We start from the raw sequence: 22,468 nt of genomic DNA on the forward strand, positions 1-22,468 counted from the left end.
TGTATCGCAATAATCGAGGTTCTGTTATAACGTAACGTTTTACAAATGCAGCATCTCACTGTCTCTTCTGTCAGCCCAATGTCGAATCATCTCACTGTCTCTTCTGTCAGCCCAATGTCAAATCATCTCACTGTCTCTTCTGTCAGCCCAATGTCGAATCATCTCACTGTCTCTTCTGTCAGCCCAATGTCGAATCATCTCACTGTCTCTTCTGTCAACCCAATGTCGAATCGTCTCACTGTCTCTTCTGTCAGCCCAATGTCGAATCATCTCACTGTCTCTTCTGTCAACCCAATGTCGAATCGTCTCACTGTCTCTTCTGTCAACCCAATGTCGAATCGTCTCACTGTCTCTTCTGTCAACCCAATGTCGAATCATCTCACTGTCTCTTCTGTCAGCCCAATGTCGAATTATGTTCCAATTGCGTGCCAACACGTGCACAGAGGTTATCCACCACAGCCCTAGACAGCCTTTCACAAGTTGTAACCACGCCGGAGAGGTGTATTAGCGGTAAAATTCCACCAACATGGATAGTGAGGAAGCCAGCTCAGCCTCTCGTGAGGATGAAATCATCCCCAAAAAGGGCAGCAATAGTTTTTTCTGTAATATGGAAGGGGTTCGGGTTTAAGAGGTCTGATGTTAAGCAAACGAATGGCCTGTGCAAAATGTGTCGAAAGAGAATTGCTACGAAAAGCAGCAGCACAACCAACCCCTTCCATCACCTGCAACTGAAACACGGTGGAATGCGTGAGACTACGCAATGATGATTCCAGTCGCCTGAGTCCCAAAACGTCTTAATAATTAAAAGAGAAGCTACCATAGCCGAAACCTTTTCAGACGCAATCCCTTATGACAAGAAATGTTTGAGGTGGAATGAGAATGGATGCATTGACCTATTACATGGCGAAATATATGGTTTCAGTCTTTACAGTAGAAAAGTCAGGCTTTAAAAAGCTGATAAGTACAGTTGACCACAAATATTAGCTTCCAAGCCGTAGGTATTTGACGGAAGAAGCCCTGCCGCGATTATACACTGCTACCGGCGAAAGAGTCGCAGAGAAGCTGGCTAGTGTTTCTTATTTTTCCACCACAGTCGATCTATGGTCGAGCAGAACGTCAGAGCCGTACCGAAGTTTGACAGTCCACTATATCAATGAACACTGGAAATTGCGAAATGTCTGCCTCCAGACGTCTAACTTCCCCGATGATCATACGGGTGAAGTAATGGCCCAGGATCTCAACGACTCTGGCATCGTGGAAGATGAGCGAAGACCAACAGGTGTACATGACAACTGACAGCAGGAGCAAAAAAACAACAACATTGCGCTTGAACAACTGGACCGGACTGCAGTGCTTTGGGCACAGGCTTCACCTCGCCATCGGTAAGTGTGACATTGGATAATTAAAGTGCATTCAAAAAAGTTATGTTCAGGCCAGCTGTAGGCTAATGTGTTAGTAGTTGTCATTCTGCCAATCCAATAGCAAATAACCATAGGCTGTTTTTAATTATAACAAATGAACTAAATTAATTATATAAATTAAATATTCCAACAGCTAGTGGTCAACCATTCCTAAACAATAGAATAGGCGTGTGGGTTTGTTCATTTGTTTTGCACAAATAGGCCATGAGGCCTTGTATATTTTTTTCTTTAAATGAAGAAAATTCCGTTAAGAATTATGTCTTGGCCTTTTTTAATTTGTTTAGCGAAAAACAAGATATCAAGATATATATTGTGAATTGTCCAAACCTCTGAAAAAAATGAGTAGATGTAGATATTACTTTTAGGCCATATCGCCCATCCCTATATCAAGTTAATATTTTCACATCCACATCATTAACCTGTACTACAAAACATGAACTTGTATGTTAGTGTGACCTTCAAAGCTGTAGCGTGTTCTTTCCACTATGATTCAACCTTTAAATAAAAAGTATATACACACTTGAAATGGTATACGATGGAGACAACCCTCAACACATCTAGTGTCGGTGACATTGGGTTTTTTATTGAAACAATTGGGGAAAACAATTGACAGGTGTGATGTGGTGGCTAATGAGAGTTATAGCAGCAAAGCTTTGGATTCCCGATGAAGAACCACATTGTAAGGCTGCAGACAGAGCCAGGCCAACATGCACTGACCAGTGAGGAGAGGAGTGAGACACCTAGAATAGAAGCACTAAGGCCTGAGAAAACCATTGACAGTTGTGGGTAGGCCGTCATTGTAAATAATAATTTGTTCTCAACTGACTTGCCTAGTTAAAGGTTAAATAAATAAACAATTTAAAGAAATGAAGGGTGCTCCTGTTGTGACACACCAAATAAAAACAAAACTGGCCTGGTTCAGTCCCTCTCCCCTGCATTCCTTTCCATTATGGCAGAGAACCACTGCATTCCTTTCCATTATGGCAGAGAACCACTGCATTCCTTTCCATTATGGCAGAGAACCGCTGCATTCCTTTCCATTATGGCAGAGAACCGCTGCATTCCTTTCCATTATGGCAGAGAACCGCTGCATTCCTTTCCATTATGGCAGAGAACCGCTGCATTGACGAGTAACTTCATACTGAACATGAAGTATTATAGATTAAGGCTACAATGGTTATATTACTTGGGTGGGGTTATGTCTGGCAGTGTTTTACTGCATTACCCCCTGCCTCTGGTTCAGAAGATTGTACACTGAACAAAAATATAAACGCAACATGCAACAATTTCAAAGATTTTACTGAGTTACAGTTCATATAAGGAATGTTAATTGAAATAAATTCATTAGGCCCTAATCTATGGATTTCTGGGCAGGGGTGCAGCCATGGGTGGGCATAGCCCCACCCACTTGGGAGCCAGGCCCAGCCAATCAGAATGAGTTTTTCCCCACAAAAGGGCTTTATTACAGACTGAAATACTCCTCAGCTTTTTGTGCGAATGCAACATTTCTGGTATCTTTTATTTCATTCTCATGAAACATGGAACCAACACTTTACATGTTGCGTTTATATTTTTGTTCAGTGTAATATGCTAAGTTCTTCATGTTGAAATTGTAAGATTCTGAATAGCGAGAAACAGTCTGACATTGTAGAAATAAATTTATAGCATATCTCACACATAAAATATATTTAAATATCCATGCAGATTCCCTTATCTAAGCCTGCGGTTCTATTTAAGCCCTTATTATTGGTCACTTACATGCTTATTTGCATATGTATAAAAGCTAATAAAGTATTATCAGGAGAGATTAATATAGTGTACCAGTGCTCTGTGTCAGCTCAACAGGTGTATGAAAGCCTGTTCTACTCTCTCAATATATATTTTTTTATTTATTCCAAAAAGCCTCCTTCTCCCACTGGCAGTCAGAGGTAAGGACGTTGGCAGGGCATAAAGGGTACAACCATTGAAAGTCTCATGACTGGAGCTGCTCAGTGTGTGTTGTAGAGCCAGGCAGCAGGGTTAAAGGTGAGGGTTCAGAGCTCCAGCTCAGCCATGGCACGCTCCAGGGGGTCGCTGGTCCAGTACTCATGGTCCCAGCCCAGGAACCAGCCGGTGAACGTGGGTGGCTCGAACCCTTGCTTGATCTTCACGATGGGCGTCCTGCGGTCACGGTTGGCAGGGTCCGACTCAATGTAACGCACAGCTAGGGGAGGAGGGGTTTAAATGAGGGTTCTATAGAGGGCAGTTTTCCCAGTGGTAAACTTCTCAATCAAATGATTTTGGTCATGACATGAGTAATGCACTCAAAAGGCAGCATGCCATGTACATTCTCTATGGAAAACAGTCTAGATGATAATGAATGAATAATTCAATTCAGCAGTTTTCCATATTCACTTACCGGAGGCCATAGCCTCAGTCTTCTCCTCTTCATGGGCTTCATTCCCGATCCAGACAAACACCTAGAAGAGGATATTCAACCTACATTAGACTACGTACAGCAATTCAAATCAATTTAATTGGTTGTGTACATATATTTTGCAGATGTTGTCACGGATGTAGCGAAATGCTTATGTTCCTAGCTCCAACAGTAACACCTAACAATACTGTGGCGTACCGTGGACAAGCCACCAGGGGGAGACTCATCGAGGCCTGGTGACAGAGAGTCTACATCACGCAGCGGTGGCTCCCTCTGCTGGATGTGCCAGATCTCGACGGGTCCTCCGGCCAAGACTAATTGAGGCTGGTGAGTAACCAAGGGGCTGATTGCTCACCAGCCATACGGGGCCCATCAAGCTACACGGGAGGGTTGGAGGTAGTAAGAGGTTGCTACTGGATGGACATGCTCACGGTCTTCTAGAACCAAGAGGCTCAGTGTTCTACACCAGAGTAGACAGCATTCCCCAGAGCCCAGAAGGTGGTAACCCAGAAGAGGTCTCCTGGAGGAGACTGGCTTCTTTTCTTTTCCTTTATTGTTTAAAATACATCAGTTTCAAGGGTGTTTATCACATTTATGTCAGTGTCTGATCTGTGTAAAAGTCTTGATCAAACCCTTTGGTCTGCCACAAGTGTTGGAGAATGCGGGAAAATCTGACAAAGTGGTCAGACCAGGGTTGACATTTACGCAGTATCAGCATGGGCGAGTTGATAGCTCAGTTAGTTCGGGCCCAACAAGTGCAACAGTACAGTCAGGAACGAACGCTGGAAGAACCGTGTCTACAGAAGCCCGCTTGAGGAAGTCAGGAAGCTGCGAGGAGAAACGCAGACCGAATTGAATCCCAATCAGTCAGTGTTTAATCAAGCTAATGGAAGATGACCACTTCAAGACCTACCTCTGCACGTTTGAATGGACAGCACTTCGGGAAGGATGGCCCAAGGCAAAGTGTGTGAGTCTGCTGGCACCGCTCCTGTCCGGAGACGCCCATAAGACATATTATTACCTCAACATCGAACAGGAGGCTAACTACGGTTAGCGAGGGAGGTACTCAGCTGCTACGGGTACAACCTCCCCGTTATCAACAAAGTGGTCATGGATCACTTCTTACGGGCGTTATCTCATGACATGAAGAGGGCACCAAGCCTATGCGCGCCCCAGACCTTGGAGGACCTCTTGGGAGCCGTGGAGACGCACCAGAATACTGAGGCCCTGCTGAACAAGACGCAGGCTGACCCCACCACCATACTCCCCAATCTGACAGTCAGCCGGGCTAAAGGACTGCAGACCCGCGGAGAGACAGACGGGGGAGAGTCGACCTGCCGCCGCCGACTCCAGGTGGATGAAGACCAAAGGAGGTGTTTTGAGTGTGGCTCCCGGGGACACCTCACATGGAATTGCCCGGGTCAAGAAGAGTCGATGTTATCAGAGGGCCCTCGAGACGGAAGTTTACATACACCGTAGCCAAATACATTTAAACCTGGTAAAAATGACCTGGTAAAAATGACATTTTTTCAGTCTTTTTAAAATATATTTAAATCTCTTTTTCCATTTTTAAATGGCAACCCAATGTGATACGGATCTGCTATTTTTAGACCTTATAGCTAGAACCTCCATCAGAAGCTAGCCATCAGATGCTAACCAGCTAATTAGCTACTAGCTATTTAGTTATTGTTAGCCACTGCTAGCGGCCTTTACCTTTAGCTCAGACACCAGCCACTTTTAGCCTGGATAATACCCGCCAGTCTGCATAGCGCGATATCAACCCTGAGCATACCAGACTGCTTTTTTATACTACATCACCAGATTCCTGCTGTAAGCTCTGGACCATTACTCCAGATCATCGCAGCTATCTAGCTGCTACTGAGTGGCCCAGCCCCAAAGCTAGCCTTGAGCCAGGCCCATCTCCCAGCCTGCTCAGTGGACCCTATGATCACTCGGCTACACAGCTGATGCCTCCCGGACTCTTCACTAGCACGACTAGAAGCCACTACATCACTGATTCCTGCCATAAGTTCTGGACCTTTGCATCGGCTCATCGCAGCTAGCTAGCTGCTACCGGGTGGCTATAGTGGCTAACACCCTTGTCACGAAGCTAGCACCAGTTAGCCTCGAGCCAGGCACATCGCCCGGCTAGCAAACTAAATTACTCCAGCTACAATACCTCTTTTGCAAATTGGCCTTTGTCGACAAGAAGCCCCGCCGATCCATCACGACTGGTCTGCCAACGTAATTCCGTCCGTTGTGCCCTCAACCGGCCTTTGCCGGACGTAGGTGAAGATGCTTCCGCTAGCCCCGGCCTGCTATCTTTTTGAATGCTGTGTCTCCTGCTTGCTAGCATAGTAACGACTACCTAACGGCTTCCCTGTTTCATCTATTGCTGTTCACTGGACCCTATGATCACCTGGCTACATAGCTGATGCCTGCTGGACTGTTCATGTATCACAGTCCTCCATTTTGTTTATCTGTCGGCCCCAGCCTCCAACTCAGGCCCTGTGTGTAGTTTAACTGACCCTCTCTGCCCATTCATCGCCATTTTACCTGTTGTTGTTGTCTTAGCTGATTAGCTGCTGCTGTCTTACCCGTTGTTTTCTTAGCTAGCTCTCCCAATCAACACCTGTGATTGCTTTATGGCTCGCTTTATGTCTCTCTCTAATGTCAATATGCCTTGTATACTGTTGGTTAGAGTAGTTATCATTGTTTTATTTTACTGTGGAGCCCCTAGCCCCACTCAACATGCCTCAGATACCTATTTTGTCCCACCTCCCACACATGCGTTGAACTCATAACTAGTGCCTCCAGAGATGCAACCTCTCTCATCGTCACCTAGGTTTAGAGAGATTTACATCCCCAAATACAACATTTTCCATCAAGATAGAACTGCCAAAGGGGGAGGAGTTAGCCTGCAGAGTTGTGTCATACTTTCCAGGTCTATGCCCAAACAGTTCTAGCTTCTAATTTTAAAAATAAATCTTTACAGAAATAAGTCTCTCATTGTTGTCACCTGTTATAGACCCCCCTCAGCTCCCAGCTGTGCCCTGGACACCATATGTGAATTGATTGCCCCCCATCTATCTTCAGAGTTTGTTCTGCTAAGTGACTTAAACTGGGATATGCTTAACACCCCAGCCGTTCTACAATCTAAACTAGATGCCCTCAATCTCACACAAATTATCAAGGAACCCACCAGGTACAACCCTAAATCTGTAAAAATGGGCACCCTCAGATATTATTCTGACCAACCTGCCCTCCAAATACACCTCTGCTGTTTTCAATCAGGATCTCAGCGATCACTGCCTCATTCTCTGCATCCGTTATGGGTTCACGGTCAAACGACCATCGAACGACCAGCGAACAGGCCTTTCTAATCGACCTGGCCCGGGTATCCTGGAAGGATATTGACCTCATCCCGTCAGTAGAGGATGCCTGGTTGTTCTTTAAAAGTAATTTCCTCACCATCTTAAATAAACATGCCCCTTTCAAAAAAAAATTAGAACTAAGAACAGATATAGCCCTTGGTTCACTCCAGACCAGCACAAAAACATCCTGTGGTGTACTGCATTAGCATTGAATAGTCCCCGCGATATGCAACTTTTCAGGGAAGTCAGGAACCAATACACACAGTCAGTTAGGAAAGCAACGGCTATCTTTTTCAAACAGAAATATTTATCCTGCAGCTCTAACTCAAAAAGGTTCTGGGACACTGTAAAGTCCATGGAGAATAAGAGCACCTCCTCCCAGCTGCCCACTGCACTGAGGCTAGGAAACACTGTTATCACCAATAAATCCACGATAATCGAGAATTTCAATAAGCATTTCTCTACGACTGGCCATGCTTTCCTCCTGGCTACCCCAACCCCGGCCAACAGCTTCGCACCACCCGCAGCTACTTACCCAAGCCTCCCCAGCTTCTCCTTCACCCAAATCCCGATAGCAGATGTTCTGAAAGAGCTGCAAAACCTGGAACTGTACAAATCAGCTGGGCTAGACAATCTGGACCCTTCTAAAATTATCCTCCGCCATTGTTGCAACCCCTATTACTAGTCTGTTCAACCTCTCTTTCGCATCGTCCGAGATTCCTAAAGATTGGAAAGCTGCCGCAGTCATCCCCCTCTTCAAAAGGGGAGACACTCTAGACCCAAACTGTTACAGACCTATATCCATCCGGCCCTGCCTTTCCAAAGTCTCCGAAAGCCAAGGTAGCAAACAGATCACTGACCATTTCGAATCCCACCGTACCTTCTCCGTTGTGCAATCTGGTTTCCGAGCTCACGCTCAAGGTACTAAACGATATCATAACTGCCATCGATAAAAGATAGTACTGTGCAGCCGTCTTCATCGACCTGGCCAAGGCTTTCAACTCTGTCAATCACCGTATTCTTATCAGCAGACTCAACAGCCTTGGTTTCTCAAATGACTGCCTCGCCTGGTTCACCAACTACTTCTTGATAGAGTTCAGTGTGTCAAATCGGAGGGCCTGTTGTCCGGACCTCTGGCAGTCTCTATGGGGTACCACAGGGTTCTCGGGCCGACTCTTTTCTATGTATATATCAATGATGTTGCTCTTGCTGCGGGTGATTCCTTGATCCACCTCTACGCAGACGATACCATTCGGTATACATCTGGCCCTTCTTTGGACACTAACAAACCTCCAAACGAGCTTCAATGGCATACAACACTCCTTCCGTGGCCTCCAACTGCTCTTAAAAGCTAGTAAAACTAAATGCATGCTCTTCAACTGATCGCTGCCCGCCCGAATAGCATCACTACTCTGGACGGTTCCGACTTAGAATATGTGGACAACTACAAATACCTAGGTGTCTGGTTAGACTAGGCTCTCCTTCCAGACTCATATTAAGCATCTCCAATCCAAAATTAAATCTACAATTGGCTTCCTATTTCGCAACAAAGCCTCCTTCACTCATGCTGCCAAAATACCCTCGTAAAACTGAATATCCTACCGATCCTCAACTTCGGTGATGTCATTTACAAAATAGCCTCCAACACTCTACTCAGCAAACTGGATTCAGTCTATCACAGTGCTATCCGTTTTGTCACCAATGCCCCAAATACCACCCACCACTGCGACCTGTATGCTCTCATCGGCTGGCCCTCGCTACATATTCGTCGCCAGACCCAATGGCTCCAGGTCATCTATAATGATTTGCTAGGTAAAGCTCCGCCTTATCTCAGCTCTCTGGTCACCATAACAACGCCCACCCGTAGCATGCGCTCCAGTTATATCTCACTGGTCATCCCCAAAGCCAACACCTCCTTTGGCTGCTTTTCCTTCCAGTTCTCTGCTGCCAATGACTGGAACGAATTTCAAAAATCGCTTAAGTTGGAGACTTATATCTCCCTCACTAACTTTAAGGATCAGCTATCTGAGCAGCTTACCGATCGCTGCAGCTGTACACAACCCATCTGTAAATAGCCCATCCAACTACCTACCTCATCTCAATATTGTTTTTATTAACTTTTTTTTGCTCTTTTGCACACTACTTGCACATCATCATCTGCTCATCTATCACTCCAATGTTAATTTGCTAAATTGTAATTACTTCGCTACTATGGCCTATTTATTGCCTTACCTCCTTACTCCATTTGTACACACTGTAAATAGATGTTTCTATTGTTATTGATTGTACGTTTGTTTATTCCATGTGTAACTCTGTGTTGTTGTTTTTTGTCGCACTGCTTTGCTTTATCTTGGCCAGGTCGCAGTTGTAAATGAGAATTTGTTCTCAACTGGCCTACCTGGTTAAATAAAGGTGAAATAAAATAAAAACACCTGTATGTATATGTATAGAAATGATGGACACTATATAAATAGAAAAGGTGTGTAGAGCAGTAGTTATATAGGATGAACCTTGACTAGAATACAGTATATACACATGAAGTGGGTAAAACAGTATGAGAACATTATTAAAGTGACATTAAAATGAATCTGTTATCCACTGTGTTACTGTTAATACATCTCCACACTTAATCATATTCACATCTTAGAAAATACCACATGCTAATGTATCTACCTGATCCCACGTGTCCATGATCATGACATCATCGGTAGCCAGATCCTCTTGGGTCATCTCCCCAGGTACCTCCTCAATCTGAGTGGAGGAAACCAGGAGCATTAGAAAGACCAGGTTAATTAACCACGAATGGCTGAAAGTAATAATATGGGACTCACAATGAAGTTTCCGGTCTTGTTGGAGCAGGCAAAGAGCCTGGGTGGATGGGCGTCCATCTTGTCCTTGCTTCTCAGTCTGGAGGAGGTGCGGTATGCTGCCTTCCCTCCCAGAGCCTCCCAGTAGTCATCTGCACAGAGACACACAGCAGGCAGTTGGTTAGGGCATGCTACAGCCAGCCACAGAGCAAAGAAAAGCCTATGTTCATTGCCACAATGTACAGTACATACCAGTCTCTCCACCCTCAGACAGTTCTGAGGAGGACACCCCCAGAATGTCACAGAGCTGCTGGGTGCCATTTTTCTCAGTGTCACTGGCCCCCTGGCCCACCCACATGAACGAGGCTGCTGGGGTCACCAGGAGGAAGGTGTCGTTGGAGTTCAGGTTGGAGGACACAGCATCAACCTAGAGGTGGATGGATGAAACATGGTGTGTGGAAAATGACCACGAGTGTCATGTATTTAAATATAGTGCAGTTGAGTAGCTAATTTCAGAAAAACAGGGCACTATCGCCATGTTACTCACCTCCACAGCTCTTGTGCACCCTGCAGAGTTGGAGCGCACCTGGAAGAGTCGTGTTTCTGCAGGAGCGGACTGACCCCCGTCTCTGGACGTACCTCCCTTGTACACCACCATGGGCTGTCCCCTGAACAGGCTCATGAGGTGAGCTGGCTCCTTGCCCTGGACTACTCTCACCTGGACCACAGAGCAAACTACTTAACAAACATCTATACTGTTGTGATGTACAGCAGTTGGACACATTGTTAATCATGGTGATTCATGCTGGATAATTTCAAAAAAATAATTGTCTGTGCAATAAGAAATTCTGAGACCAAATGTAGAGAAAATCAGGAAGCAGTGGATCTTTGGAAGAATATAATTGTAGACTTGCATACGTCTACAGTAATACCCCACAGGGTGGCATCAGTGAGCTCTGAACAACAACAGGGTAGGAAAACTCTGACAGAGTTAAGTGTTCCATGGCGCTCCCTACCCTAATCTCCCAGCATACTGTGCGCCTGTCTGTATGTCTAGCTGTCTGACAGCAGGGCGTCCTGTTTGCTGGATGCAGCCAGCTTGCCTCGTCATCCCCCAGCACAATGGGGGCCTTCTCTCCCCTCCCAGGCCGATGGACTGTGTGGCTATCTCACTGTTCAGTCACTCAAGAGTGTGTTTATTCTCCTCTCAACACCATTCCTGAAAGTTTGGGACCTGCGTGGGCCTGCACAAAGCCTAGTTTCAGATTTTTTTTCTCCCAAAATTGGAGACTGCTGGACGGAGGGTTAGAGAGCTTAGGTGCATATTGAGTGAAATAAGGAGCCTCTGTACTGAAAACTTGTGAGGCAAGGTTCCATGTTTATTGTGCTAACTTATTTCCATGCATTAAGTTAGTCTAAATGCTGTTTATTTTGCATGACTATGAATTATGCTGTTACAAATGTATGGGAGATGACCTGTGTCATCAGCGTTTCGACTTCAGGGACAGTTGCTTGGAACATTAACAGATTTGTGATGGAAGTTTTCACCCTGGTGGGCTTCTACACAAACTTAGGATCACTGTTAGTCATGCATTAAAACACATCAATAACATAACTACGCAGTGCACGGCAAACATTTTCACACTGTATATAGACAGGAGGGTGAGACACTGACAGGCATAGACAGACACACAGACAGACACACAGCAAGAGATGGTCACAGACATTCCCAGAGCATCAAACCTTATACAGAGCCAAGGCATGATCTAGTTAAATCATAAAGAACTGCAGCATACAAGACAACCTAGAATCACTGTTGGCCTCTCGATAACCTATGCTTGAGTAGAACTAAGTTCTTAAGGACAAGCAAGAGAGCTCTTTCCCCCCACTGCAGGCCAGAAAATAGGCTGATCTGGGAACAGTAGTATGTGTCAGAGTGGTCGTGAGCGGCGCAGTGGTCTGAGGCACTGCTTCGCAGTGCTAGAGGCCCAGCGTCGTCAGGATTAGGGGAGGGTTTGGCCGGGGTAGGCCATCGTTGTAAATAAGAATTTGTTCCTAACTGACTTGCCTAGTTAAATAGATAATGCAACAGAATCAGGGAGGGCAAAGGGAACTCCATCATAAACATGGCTTTGGAATGTCCTGTTTGATTTCTCTGTAAACACATTGAGCCATGTCAGTTAAATACACAGATTCTAAGTCCCCCATGCCTGGGCTATGTACTGAGTCATGCAGCCCTGGCAGAGGAGGGGGGTACCTGGGTGGTAATAGGAGCCCCAGCAACCTGGAAAAAACAAAGAGTCAGGAAATGACAGGAAGCAATGAGAGGAGGAAAAGGGAGAATGATCGGACACACTGGTAAGGAAGGAGGTTACTGGGCTGAATACAGATGAGGCCAAGAGGAAAGTATAGAAAAAAGGAATATGCGATGGGAAAAGAAAGCCACTTCTTCCATACACAAACCCACTCACAAACACCCACTCATTACCTGCACAGGCCCACCACCAAGCTCATCGTCCAACTGGGCAGCCAAGATGGCTGAAGCACCAATTTCGTCCTGGGAAGAATCACTTCCCTGCCTGAGAAAGACTCCAGTTAGCATGCAAAATATCTCTTATGATAGTTTCTACTGTTTATTTTCCATCATTTTAATTCTACTTTAATGTCTATCTTACCACATGTAGATAATGTGCCCTTGGCGTCCTCCATGGTGATAGTTGTAGAGGATGATGTAACTGTCTCCCCCATAGAATTGTCCGTGTGTGGAGGGGTCCACTTCCACCTTGTCTGATCCCTCAATACGCCAGATCTGTACATGAACATACACATGATGTGACCCCTAGTTGTGGCAGGCTACTGAAACAAAGCTGTATATGTAAATACAGTGTGTATCATGCATAATCATGTCCCTCTCATTTGATTGCTATCTGTTTTACTATTTAATATCCTTCCTGTTTTGACTGCATCTGGTTGAAACCCACACATGACTGCTTCACAGAATGCAATTACTGTATAATAGACCTACTATGTAAAGTTGATAGTTGCTAATAGCAATACATAGTTACTTTAAGAAAGATTAATGGGAAGGCTTGCTGTCTACACATGCTCCAGCCCCTCCTCTCGTCCGCTCACCTGCTTCTCTCCGTCGCCCCCGTCCACCATGCCGTGCTGGGCAGCCATGGCAGGGGAGTCGTGGAGCGTGGCGGCATCGAAGGACACCTTCGCTATCTTGGCGATGCTGTTGGAGACATAGGCCACACCCAGACCCTCCGTCTGGTCCTTGTCACGCCAGTTCTTGAAGAACTGCTTGAAGAGCGGCGTCTCTCCCATCTCCGGCAGGATCTGCACCTGGGTGTGTTTGGGGTAGCCCATCTTCTTGATGAACTCATCTGCTGCTTTCATGGCTGCCTTACGCTCCTCCAGGTTGGCTTCTTTGCCTGGGTGAGAGTGTGCGGGAGGGAAGAGAAATACAAAAAAATAAGTTTCATTAATTAAACCACTTAGAAACTCTAATGACTGAAAATCAACATCTACGTATAACTGTCAGCATGGTTGATAACAGAGGACCATTATCTTTTAAAAGAAGAACCCCCTTCTAGTTGCATCATATTATCTCGGAGGGAGTTCATGTGACACTGTTCAATGTCTCATTCTTTAAATGTGGTCTGTAATGCTACACTTTAAGTGTTACCAAATGGACATGAAAGCAACCATACCATGCCAAAACAAGTCTAGCTATTGTGCTTTAATTGACTTGCTGAATCAGCTGATGATAATATTTGATGTTGGGTGACCCCAACAGACCTTTCCAGACGAAGATCTTGCCATCAGAGCCATGATCCAGGATGAAGCAGTCGCTGGACTCCAGTGCACTCTGGGAGAATGGGTTCTCTGCTGCCACCATGGACATGGCCATGTCTCCACTGCCATTGGACACCTGGGGGAAATGAGGAGAGACAGAAGAAGAGTTGTGTTTTTCTCTTGATAGCCACAGGTGAATGTGAAAAGTCCTCATAATGCAACTAGACCAGTTGGATGTTCGTTTCAGTGGTTTGTTCACTGTTCTCCAACCTTGTACAGTTTGGCCATTTTCCTGTTTGAGGCATCTGCTTTGATGTCATCAGAGGATCCTTCAGGCAGGTCTGATTTATCTCCCAGAACCTGAAGACGCACAGAGAAAATCCCTTTTAGATATACTTCAGAAAAGAAAACAATAATTTTACCACAGCTGGAGTTCATTCAAACATCCATTATACATCATTAAACATCATAATGGACGTCAACAAATCACAGACATAGAGAGAGTTCTGTTCTTTAGTAGTTTATGATCTCACCTCTATCATCTTGTCTCTCTCTGCCCCCTCGTCACACACGTACACGCGGGCTCGCCCACTGCGCTCGTTGTCACGGATACCCTTGGCAACCTGGGTGGCCTTCAGCTTCTCAAAGCGGTTGCTCTGGGAGCCACACCACTGGTAGATCTCCTGTGGGAGGAGACAGGGATACACAACACAAAGAGGAATAAGCTAAGGAGCTTTTATTCATTTTATTTGATTATTCTTGTTTTGTTTTATACTCTTTGATGTACGGTGTTCTTGTTTTTTTGAAAGGCGCATAAAATCCCATGTATTATGATTGATTTATTATGATTATTATGTGGTCAGCATCGACCAGGAATTAGTTGGCAAGAATTTCAAGTACAATCTCTCTATTAAATGTTTATATTTTATTGTAAGCAAGATATAAAACTTACATTGTACATGCTTCTCTGTTTTATCATTTAAATGTGACACCAACGTTTGATGACGCTGTGTCCTATATGAAACTTAAAAGTCCCCCTGTCTCCCTCAGGCTGATGGTAACTCACGCTTCCCAGGTCCAGGATGAAGCAGTCTCCCTGGTTGAAGCTGTCCCAGCTGACAGGCACCTCTGTTGCCCTGACAACACGGCGACCTTTGACCTGCAGCACCCGCTGCATAACCACCTCGTTGGTGACCACATGTTTGAACCCAGATGCCACACCTCCTTTCTAAAACAGTGACAAATGATATGGTACAGTTATTATGCAGGTAGCCTAGTGGTTAGAGTGTTGGGCCAGAAACCGAAAGGTTGCTGGATCAAATCCCTGACAAGGTAAAAATCTTTCGATCTGCACCTGAACAAGGCAGTTAACCCACTGTTCCCCGGTAGGCCGTCATTGTAAGTAAGAATGTGTTCTTAACTGACTTGCCTAGGTAAATAAAGGTTAAATTAATTTAAAAAAACATTTAATGGAATCATTCACATTTCTAGAACACATTTCGCCATACAATTCCAATTTCTATGAATTGTATGGAGGAATACTTTATACTTTATTCCCATTAAAAGGTTGATTAGGTTGGTTACTCCATAACCATTCAGGTATAGACTACTGCATAGTGCATAACAATAACCCTGCCTGAGGTATGAATGCAATATCATGTATCATGGACAGGATTGTAGCAATAATGGCAAAAGAAAATGATCTCAAATAATATCTCACCAAGTACTTCAGTCCAGCCTTGAAGTAACCCAGGAATACTTTGGACTCATGTCCCTGGACCTCACGGTACTGGATGGGTTTACCCCCCAGATAGTCATCCATCTGGACTGTGAAGATGGCTGCTGCTCCACTCTCATCCTGGGTGCAGAAATCGCCTGGAGCAGAGAAACCACAGATGTTACACACTGAATTACAACATTTTGCTCTCAGGTCTATCAATGGAGGCCCAACCCCCAATGGCTGCTTAGTCTGCTAGATTTCACAGATGTCACCGATTACTATTTCCCTAAAGCAAAACCCAATTGATACATACCGGTACAAGGAATTAACCTAGTTTGGGCATCACTCACTTAGCAGAATGTTATGGGAAATGTACTAAGGTTCAATCTAACAGGCTACCTAAAAGTAGTCATGATCAATACAATAAAACGGGCCTGACTCAGCACTCTGCCAGTGTACATCAATCATAGAGATAGAATTAAACTCAATATGGCCGCCGGGCCACCCATCACAGTACATTGACATCAAGAAAAATTCCCGTTCTAGTAATTATATTTCTATGACCTCAATCATATCCACCAGGCTTTGTAATGCAACCCATCCTGCTCCTGGTTCTGTCCTCACCCAGCCAGAAGTGCAGGTCATACTGCAGGTTCCCGGAGCGCTGCTTGATGGTGTTGAGGACCAGGTAGGCATCTCCCGTGTAGAAGCTTCCATACAGGTTCTCTGGCACGGCCACCAGGTCAAACTTCTCAATCCTCCACACCTGCAGGCCCGCCTGTTGGCCAGCCTTCTCAAACTCAGGATGGTACACCATGCTGCCTGCATGGAGAAATCACACACACTGGGTTAGAAGGTATGGATGATGTATGGAAGATCGTTGTTAACCAATTATAGTTAGGATTTGACAGTTACTGCTAAGAGAAATGGGTTATTCTGTGAGGACTCTTTCAAAATTGATCTAGTGAAAAACAATAAACGTCAATCTTTAGTATTTGTGGGTATAGTTTGCAGAGGGGAGCCACTCCCTTTACTCAGAGATGTTGCCATGGATATAACGTTTCAAGTAGTGAGTTATTAATGTCCAGTTGGTGTAATGACTCATTGATGCCCTGTGCTCTGGGTGTTTCCTTCTCTCTCTGAACAGGAAGTGCTGTGACTCAGTTTGGAACAGACAGCCCCAGCACTGGTGCCACCACAGGACGATATAGGACGCTGGTGGCACCTTAATTGGGGAGGACGGGCTTGTGGTAATGGCTGGAGTGGAATAAGTGCATTGGTATCAAATACATCAAACACATGGTTTGATGCCATTCCATTTGCGTTGTTCCAGACATTATTATGAGCCATCCTCCCCTCAGCAGCCTCCACTGCAGGATGAGTGTGTGTAGAGAAGAGAGGGGAGACTCCCCAGGAGAGACCGAAGATGAACTACAGCACAGTGCACACACACAGCCCAATGAGACTGGTCCACAAATTTCACACTTCATTCATATCAGAAACAAAAAAGTCAAGAGGAGCTCTATTAAAAGCTTCAAGTGGGTGCCTACGCTCAGTGAGATTACCACCTACTGTACTTGAGGTAATTTTGGCATGTGGCCATTTGTTAGATTTTGAAGACATTAGCAGTATATCCTGTTGATATCTAACTGGCAGACAACTCCTTCCTCCTATCCTCTTTGCAGGTCACTATAATGACCATAGAAAAGCATTTCCAAAATGTCTGCCAGTTGTCTAGCTGCCAGGCAATCATGCCTCAGTTGGTTCCTGTACAACAGCCCTGCCACACATTGTTTCCATAGCACCCAGACCCGTAAGTTGTTGCCCACTGAGAGGAAAGTGTCAGACATCCTATATTTTTTCATCTTTCGTAAGCAGTGACCAATCAAGATAAGTGGTGACTTCATCCATTTTCTAAAACACAACAGTTAAAGAAGAACACTTAAAATGACTATTACTGTAGGCCCACATCCACACAGCATAACACGCCCTGAATCAATTAGATCCACACTTAACGTTCCAGACAGCTTACACAGGCTGTTCTGTGCACCTAAATAAGGCGGTGTTCTAGAGAGAACACAGCTTCTAAAAACACAGCGTTTTCTGCACCGCGGTCAATCTGCGTTCCTGTCGACTCTAGACTCCAACTCATTTATTTAGAAAAAGACTGCGGTTTGAGCAGGCTCCTTCTCAGTTTGTATGACTAACCGTCAGCATCAGAGCAGGCCTTGCCATTCTTCTTGACAGCCCACTGGCCACAACCATGGAAAGAATCCGCTCGTGACCTTGTTTGGGAGAGAGAAGTCGTTGGTTCAAAATTCATGCAACCCTGACCCGAAGAATCTGGGGTTCCTTTTTCTTCGGTCTCTTCTCCTCTTTTAAACCTTTGACTTATTTCACAAACAGCCACACATTATTTTTATTCTCTCTTTTCTGACATGAAGACCTGGTAATAGAGAGAACAACAGCTGCAGCTCACTGTGTTTCCATGCCTCCATATATTTGCATTGCGGGAAATTCCTCATGGCAAAATGTGTAGAATAGCAGGAGCTCAGGGATTCTTGAAAGTTGGGACAATCCTTGTTCAGCAGGGAAACTTTGTTTTTATAGTATATATTTTTTTATTTTGTTGCATTATTTGAGCTTATCATTTACATTAAGGGGAATCTTATGAGAAAAATATTTGTTTTGGGAATTTTCTAAATACTTTCAATATTATTAATTTCCGTGTAGGCACTATGCCTGGAAATGCCTTTGTCCGGACCAAAGGATGCCAATTTCAAACTCTCCAAACAAAACATTCTAAAAACCGGAAATAATGGATATTAACTTAAACATGATTTGATGTAGTTTCTTGCAATAGCCCTATGTGCCTTTAAACAATATTTCTCTAAAAACTGGGATTGCTAAAAGAATCTGTCAGATTTGTCAAAAATCCTAAATGAATCACGGATGAGCAGGGTCATCTATAGCATAAGGACCCATTATTCATGTCCTCATTACATGTAGTGCAACAAGACCACTCATGGTCTATAAAGTTCTCTACTTTTGATAGCTTTAAACAAACAATATTGGAATCACTATGGTCACAACCACAAACTGTCAATTCCATCTGCCTGATAGATTACAATAGAATATACATTTTGGTTCAAATAGGTTACATTTTGCTGACTTCATCAAATTGATTTCTAACGTCAACTCTGTTAGAGAGCTGAAAGATCTGATAGAATGGTTGTTTTTATTGGAGATTTTTAAATAAATAATTTTCCATACTGTTTATATTGAACTTTTATTTTTAGAAGCAGAAATACACTATATACACAAAGGTATGTGGACACCCCTGCAAATGAGGCATGACTACAAACCCAGGTTCGATCCCAGGCTATATCACAACCCACCGTGATCCGGAGTCGCATAGGGTGGTGCACAATTGGCCCAGCATCATCTGGTTTAGGGGAAGGTTTGGCCAGGGGAGATTTACTTGGCTCATCGCCCTCTAGCGACTCCTTGTGGAGGGCTGGGCGCCTGCAGGCTGACCTCGGTTCATCAGTTGAACGATGTTTACTCGGACACATTGGTGCGGCTGGCTTTCGGGTTAAGTGGGCGGGTGTTAAGAACCGGGGTTTGGCGGGTCATGTTTCGGAGGACGCATGACTCGACCTTCGCAGCGATGAGATAAGATCAAGGGTTAAATACAAAAATAACAATAATCGAGCACACAGCCATAGACAAACATTGGCAGTAGCCTTACTGCAGAGCTCAGTGACTTTCAATGTGGCACCATCATAGGATGCCACCATCAAGTCAGTTCATCAAATTTCTGCCCTGCTAGAGCTGCCCAGGTTAACTGTATGTGCTGTTATTGCGATGTGGAAACGTCACCAAAGTAGTAGGCCACACAAGCTCACAGAACGGGACCAAACTGCCTCTGGAAGCACAAGAACTGTTGTGTATGTCGAGCAGTCGTACACAAGCCTAAGATCACCATGGGCAATACCAAGCGTCGGCTGGAGCAGTGTAAATCTCGCCCCCATTGGATTCTGGAGCTGTGGAAACGTGTTCTCTGGGGTGATGAATCATGCTTCACCATCTGGCAGTCTGATGGACAAATCTGGGTTTGGCGTATGCCAGGAGAACGCTATCTGCCCCAATGCGTAGTGCCAACTGTAAAGTTTGGTGGAGGAGGAATAATGGTCTGGGGCTGTTTTGAGTATGTTCTCAACTCAGTCACTGATGGCTAACCCCCTTAAGATTGTCAATATTCTGAAAAAAATATTTGAATTACTATTGTGCAAAATACAGTATGATTAAAGAATTGAATTATCTATGCCACTGCTAGCTAGGCTATACTAGCAGAGGTTACTATGTGCATGGTATGTTTCAACACAAGCTATACTCACTCACTTCTCTAATGATAATCTGCTCTGTGTTCTGGCCAGAGACCCAGAGGGGGTAGTTTAGTAGACTCCACACCCCACAGGAGGGAGTATAAATAGAACAGGTCATGTGACTGCTGGTCTCAGCCTCATTGGCACATGGGAAAAAGAGACTGTGTTACTCCGTGCAAAATCTCAGGACCTCAGCAAGTCATAACCCCTCCCTCTTCTCCACAACCACGTAAAAGTGAGTCAGTCATTCCAGGATTCTCACCCCCAGAGACTTGCTGCTGGCCTGCATATGGTGCACCCCTCCCCCGTGAACCAGCCCTTTCCTCAGTATCAGATGAACTGAAGAAAAGCTTCTGGGTTGGCTGGTGCAAAGCCTTCAAACTGGGAAGGGGGATGCTGGATTTGATCCACTGCATTGAACTGATAGCTGTTTCTATAAACCAATCGTGTGACTGATTACATTGAACAAATGAGGAGAGAGGATGTTTTAGAATTTTTCTGTTTGGATGTTCCCTAATTTTTGCTCATCGATCAGATCTTAGAGTTCAAGGGTTACGTTATCAAATCAATGCATAATGCATTGATAATCTAAAATTCTGTTTGCAAGATACATTTCTCAGCACTTAGTGGAGGATTCAGGGGTGACTCAGTTTCTCCACTCAGGCTCCTCCCTCAGGCCTCTCCTTCAGATATCCACTCATCCACACACACAAACATTCATGCTACACATATTACATACTGGTCTCTCTCTCTCTCGGATAAAATAATCAACACACACAGATAAACACACACACTAATGATTGGTTATTGTTCCAGCTAACAGTGGAATAAAGTTTGATAAAGTGAGTCACATGGGGATTAGGTTTGCTGAAATCTGTGGTGTCAGACAGCTGGCCTTGGTCTGGGCCCTCTCACAGCTGTGCGTGTAAGATTTAGACACAACAATTCCCCTGCTGACTGAGTGCCAGAGTGCTCTGTCTCACACACGCAAAAACAGTTTTTAGAGTTGTGAGTGTTACTATGGTGTCTACGAAGTCCATTTAAAGATAGGAGAATGCCCAGCTGTTGATGGGATATGCCCAGTAGGCCTAAACAAATGGGCAATGTGCGGCATTTGATTGACACGCCCTATCTCAGCCTTTTCAACAATATACATTAACAAGAGGAATATTTTGATATTCCAAAATGAAAAGTGACCAGAAATAATGTAAGAAGAAAATCTTTCTAGAATTTGTACATATAAAATGTCTATACAAATATAAATAAAACTTTTTCTTAAAGTATAGTTTACTTTACACTACAGGGGCAGCATGAACGTATAGCATACTTAATATAATAATGGTGTTATCAAATATATTGTGCGTGGAAATATAATCCGACCTGAGTTTGACGTGCTTTTCTTTTTGTTCTCTTTTTTTGGCAAACGTCTTTGCTTTTCCTAAGTTTTAAATCCACGTTTTCTCGTCTCTGTCCATATATGGCATCCTTAGATATCATGATATGGCAATGCTCAATTTAAATAATTGTGTCTATGTTAACATTTGGTCATTCATAACGATGGCTGTTTTACTCCAATTACGCACATTTACCAACAACAAAGCAACATTGACGAAATAGAGGTCCCATAAACAGAAGGGGGGAAAAAAAATACTCGACCCCCCCCCCCCACGTAAAGTTGCTGCAAATAGTGTCCAACCAACGAAACATCCCAGGTAGTATAGAACTGACTGCAAATTTGGTTTTCAGAATATATCTCGTAGCCTATAATGATAATCGAAAGAATATAAAGGTCCGGTTCTGGTTAAAACAAAGCTTTAAAAGGCTTCTACATTTCTGCATTGATTTGAAGCGTCATTGTAACAAAGGCACTGGAGGGGCGGTCCACAATGTCTACGCAGCCAATAATGATAATAGAAAGAATATAACGGTCCGGTTCTGGTTAAATCAGAGCTTTAAATGGCTTATACATTGCTGCAATGACTTGACGTGTCATTGTAACAAAGGCAGCGGAGTGGCGCTCCACAATGTCTAACATTAAAAATGGCATTTCTTACCTTATGCTGTCTGATTTAGACGTTTTCTAGGCCGCGGCGGGTATTTTGGTGATGCGGGACAGGAGAGTTTTTTTTATTTCGACAGGACTATGTTGCTTGGCAGGGTGTATTGGTGCGTCTGGTCTAGCCCGGGCAACTCCCCTCTATGTCATTAACAGGGCCTCCCCCACCTACAAATGGAGTAACCTGGCATTTAACCCCGCCTTGTCTGGATGACAACGAAAGATGACAACGCAGCATGATGGTTGACTATTACAGCTGCGTCTTGCAGATTCTCTGTTTTTAATGGATTGTTTGAAAGCACATAATTAAAATGACCCCTCTTTTTCTCAGTGTTATGCATCCAAACGTGGCCATAAAACACAGAAAAACGATTAGCTTATGTTGCAGTTTATTTTGATGACACTTTGATAAAAAAAATCAAATATCCCCTTTTGATTTACCTAGGCCGTCATTGTAAATAAGAATTAATAATTTGTTCTTAACT

At 44.3% G+C, this 22,468-nt stretch overlaps 1 protein-coding gene across 2 annotated transcripts; it reads right to left on the bottom strand.

Annotated features, from left to right (window-relative positions):
• Positions 1–1,982: 1,982 nt before the first annotated feature.
• LOC139388710 (gelsolin-like) lies at positions 1,983–22,128 on the bottom strand. Of its 2 annotated transcripts, XM_071135562.1 has the most exons (18): positions 21,982–22,128; positions 16,164–16,361; positions 15,540–15,694; positions 14,886–15,047; positions 14,353–14,502; positions 14,090–14,179; positions 13,823–13,955; positions 13,151–13,455; positions 12,694–12,827; positions 12,507–12,597; positions 12,276–12,302; positions 10,566–10,736; positions 10,271–10,445; positions 10,043–10,170; positions 9,885–9,962; positions 3,820–3,880; positions 2,448–3,624; positions 1,983–2,353 (listed from the first exon to the last, which is right to left on the bottom strand). In XM_071135562.1, exons 2-17 carry the CDS (start codon positions 16,354–16,356, stop codon positions 3,455–3,457), a joined length of 2,223 nt encoding a protein of 740 aa, XP_070991663.1. In that variant the 5' UTR covers positions 16,357–16,361; positions 21,982–22,128; the 3' UTR covers positions 1,983–2,353; positions 2,448–3,454. The 2 variants fall into 2 exon arrangements, with proteins under 2 accessions (XP_070991663.1, XP_070991664.1); XM_071135563.1 differs by lacking the exon at positions 12,276–12,302 and having other exon boundaries at positions 1,983–3,624.
• Positions 22,129–22,468: the final 340 nt, after the last annotated feature.

Source organism: Oncorhynchus clarkii, chromosome 29 (genome assembly GCF_045791955.1).
Source record: "Oncorhynchus clarkii lewisi isolate Uvic-CL-2024 chromosome 29, UVic_Ocla_1.0, whole genome shotgun sequence".
Taxonomy (NCBI): domain Eukaryota; kingdom Metazoa; phylum Chordata; class Actinopteri; order Salmoniformes; family Salmonidae; genus Oncorhynchus; species Oncorhynchus clarkii.